Genomic DNA, 3552 nt, shown 5'->3' with positions numbered 1-3552 from the left:
GAACAACACCGCCCAAAGGGACAACACCTATAGGGAGAGGCTTCACAGGGAGAAGATGAGAGAATCATTTTTTTGTTTGTTTGTTCGTTTTTGTTTTGTTTTGTTTAAGAAAAGTTTTACTAATATGTTAATATTTCAGCAAAGTTATTGCAACAGGTTTAAAAGGCAGACAGACACACTAATATAGGCTATAAAGTAACAAGTTTCATACAATTAAAATATTACATAGACCTATGGGATTTACTGAATAACTAACAGACCCGTAAAAGAAATTAAATCTGAAAGGTTAAATCCAGTATTAGCACCTACAATCTCTCTGAAAGTAAAACTTTTAACCGTTTCATTCTCTCCTAGTATATGTCCTTTCTCCCAAATACAGTGCTCTCAAACCCCAAAGATGAAGGGCACAGGAAGTCCCAATACTAAGAACACACAGCCAAAAAGAAGAACTAGAAATAGTGACCCAGACTTGAGAGTTTTAATTGGAAATCACTTAACTTACTGAACTTGAACCAATCATAGTATTTCTGTGCACTGAATACTGTATATGAGGAAAGTCTAGGAATCATAAGGTTTGCCAGTAGGGATAGTTAAAAATTAGCAATATATAGTATTATTCCTATCAAATGTTTTTCTCTTAAGTTATAACAAAACCATAATTAAAATATTTATTAACACTTGCTCATTCAGGGACACAGCAGAGACATTTGTGTTTGATGGTTTAGCATCCACTTTATTGTGCTTACTTACGTTTATAAGGAAAAAGCAACACATACCACATCTTCCCAATATTCAAGGCAATGCAGTATTAACAGAATTCTCAAAAAAAAAAAAAACCCAAAAAACAAAAACCTGGAAATTGCATTAAATACTGCTTTAATCAGGAATTGCTACAATAAAACAAGTAACATACATTATTTTTCCAATGAGCTTCAGTTTGAGAAACTGAACAGCAGAACTTGATCTTTAAGCTCTGAGTCATGGCAAAACTGGTAATTCTCTGAAATCTGGGAGATGCATTAGCAAAACCAGACACAGCCCACCCTTCACCAAAGTCCTGGAGAAAAGCGTTTTATGAATTTGGGGGAGTACGACTGAGCACTGGCTAGTTTACAGCTTGCTGAAGCCCAAGGAATGACGAGAACCACCGGCCCTGGTGGCAGGTGAGAAATAACCTGCGTTGGGCTCACCAACTGCATATTTTATTAATGGCTTTGAATAAGGAAAGTGAAGTGCTTCATTGCGTTTTCTCAAAAACTAATCAAAAGATTACAGAGTCCTACACAATTTGGAGACACAAAGTGGATGCTGAGCGACTAGAGGTCACTCCAGGTGTGGAATTTTACAAAGTCAGTCCTTGGAGCGAATGGAACCGTGGCTCTGCAGCAGATACGAAGGAATGATGCCCTGGAGAGGAGGTGGGGGACACTCTGCGGTCGGTGGACAGATGAGGGTCCCAGCTGGAGGTGGGCCTTTAATCCTATGGTTTATCTTCCACTGCTCATGCCTCTGTCTTCATAAATAGTAATTTCAATAACTCGGAGTCCTCTCTCGATGGGATCTGTCAGGAGGAGGCCTTGGGGAGCATAGATCTTCTCATTCTGCTCTTGAATGTATTTGGAGACTTTCTTCAGAACCTTCTCGTAGTGAGTTTCCATGCACAAGAAGATGGTGTACGCTGTCAGACAAGCCAGGCAGCCTTCAAGATAGGACTGGCCCCCGAGCTTCTCTGCTTCAGCACAAAGGTTATTTAGAGTTCGAACTGTTTCTTCAAATTGTTGCCTATCAATCCGGTTCTCCAGCTCCGCGGGGAACTTGGTCTGGAACTGGCAGCGGGCGCCACTGCTGTAGTCTCGCTGAATGAAAACCTTCCCGGACACTGGCGCCTGCTGCAGCCTCATGGCGAAGACAGGACGGGCCGCGCTTCCGGGCCAGGCACCGCGCCCCCCAGAGCCCGGTTCGGCCCGGGAAACACGAACCCGCCTCCGCTGCCCTCCAGCGGCTGTCGCACCGCCTACCGAGAATCCTTTTTTAAGAGGGATTTTGTGAGGTTTCAGGCACAGGCATCCATGCCTTGGCACCCAGGAGGCAAAGCACACAAAACAGCCTCCTTCTCCTCCTTTCTATGGAAGCTGGTACCTCAGAGGAACAGGTGCAGGGCAGGGGAATAGTGTCTTCACAGAGTCCACAAGCAGGGAGCACAGCACACAGCTGGTGAGGAGGTGGGGACAGAACACAAATTGATGGGTCCTGAAATGTGGCTGGTCACCAAGGGCTCTGTCACTGTGAGTGGCACAGATGAGAATGGAGCTGAGGAGAGGCTGTGTGGCTTAGCTTTTGCCGGGACCTGCCAGGTTCTGCACACGTAGCCATCTTGATGACTCAAACAGCAAGCCTTACCCTTGTAGAGCACAAAAAGATGTGTAGACTGGCATGCAGGCACACTTCCATGCCCCTTCCCAGAAAATCAGATACTCAGGGTTGAGGGAGAGTTAGACCCACCTTCTCTAAAAACGTTTATGTCTACAGTAATGTTTAGAAAGTTAGGAACCAAGGCAAGCACCAGAAATAAAACAATCAGATTCATAACTGGATTATATGAAGTCAACAAAACCCAAACTTAGTTGGAAATAGATTTCTACACTTATTTTTTTTCCAAACTTGAATTCTCATAAATTTCTATTTTAAAATACCACAGTTCTTTACATGGTCACCAAATTTGTCCATCCCAGTCTAGTTTGGGGCCAGTCTCATCATCATCAGTTCCAACAGGTACACCTGAACTAAAAGTATGTCACTCACTATGTTGGCCAGAGGAAGATCAGCCAGGCCATAGACCACCTGTCAGGGCCAGGCTGACAAGTCAGAGGAGATGTTCCTGATTTTTCCTGCTCGTTGATTAAGGACACAGGACAGGCAGAAGTCCCTGCATCACCATCACCATCATTCAGAAAGATGGCAGTTTCCATGGAGATCACCTCCAGAGAACTTTGGCCACAGGCTTTGCAACTCTTTACAGAACTTCCTTTGCTTAGTGTATTTTCTCTTCAGTTTTGTTCTCCACTTCTGCCATTTCTGAAAATGTCAGGTACTTTCCTGCAAGAGACATTCAAGTCTTTTAAATATCTGCCTGATTTTCAGGCACTAGAAGAGAGGCTGAGAGAACTGACCTGATGAGCTAACCAGCTCCCAGCTCTCCAAGATGTCACCACATCGGCATCCTTGGAAGTAATGCTGACAAAGGTCAGCAGGGAGAAGCTAATGCCCACCTGTGCCATGGCAGCTTCCCCAAAGAAAGCAGGATCCTCTGGCTCTGCCACACTCCTACAATATTCCTGAGAGAAGGAGCAAACAATAGAAACATCTTCTGCTCCTTTTTTGAGTTTCTCTTCCCTTCTCACTGCCGCCTGAAACCATACAAACACTACAGTGAATAAATAAAGCATAATGTGGGTCATCAGCCAGAGGAGTCAGCTTTATCTCATCAGGCAAGTCTCTAGACACCGAGACCTCCTCCTGGGGAGAGGCAGCAGGGTGAGAGGGACGCTTCAG

At 44.4% G+C, this 3552-nt stretch overlaps 1 protein-coding gene across 1 annotated transcript; it reads right to left on the bottom strand.

The window, feature by feature from the left end:
- Positions 1 to 865: 865 nt before the first annotated feature.
- On the bottom strand, positions 866 to 2012 carry LOC130705744 (golgin subfamily A member 7-like). Its single transcript, XM_057534559.1, has one exon. It carries the CDS (start codon positions 1899 to 1901, stop codon positions 1488 to 1490), a length of 414 nt encoding a protein of 137 aa, XP_057390542.1. The 5' UTR covers positions 1902 to 2012; the 3' UTR covers positions 866 to 1487.
- Between the last annotated feature and the right edge of the window lie 1540 nt (positions 2013 to 3552).

Source organism: Balaenoptera acutorostrata, chromosome 19 (assembly GCF_949987535.1).
Source record: "Balaenoptera acutorostrata chromosome 19, mBalAcu1.1, whole genome shotgun sequence".
Classification (NCBI taxonomy): domain Eukaryota; kingdom Metazoa; phylum Chordata; class Mammalia; order Artiodactyla; family Balaenopteridae; genus Balaenoptera; species Balaenoptera acutorostrata.
This window is presented reverse-complemented; position numbering and strand designations above follow the sequence as displayed.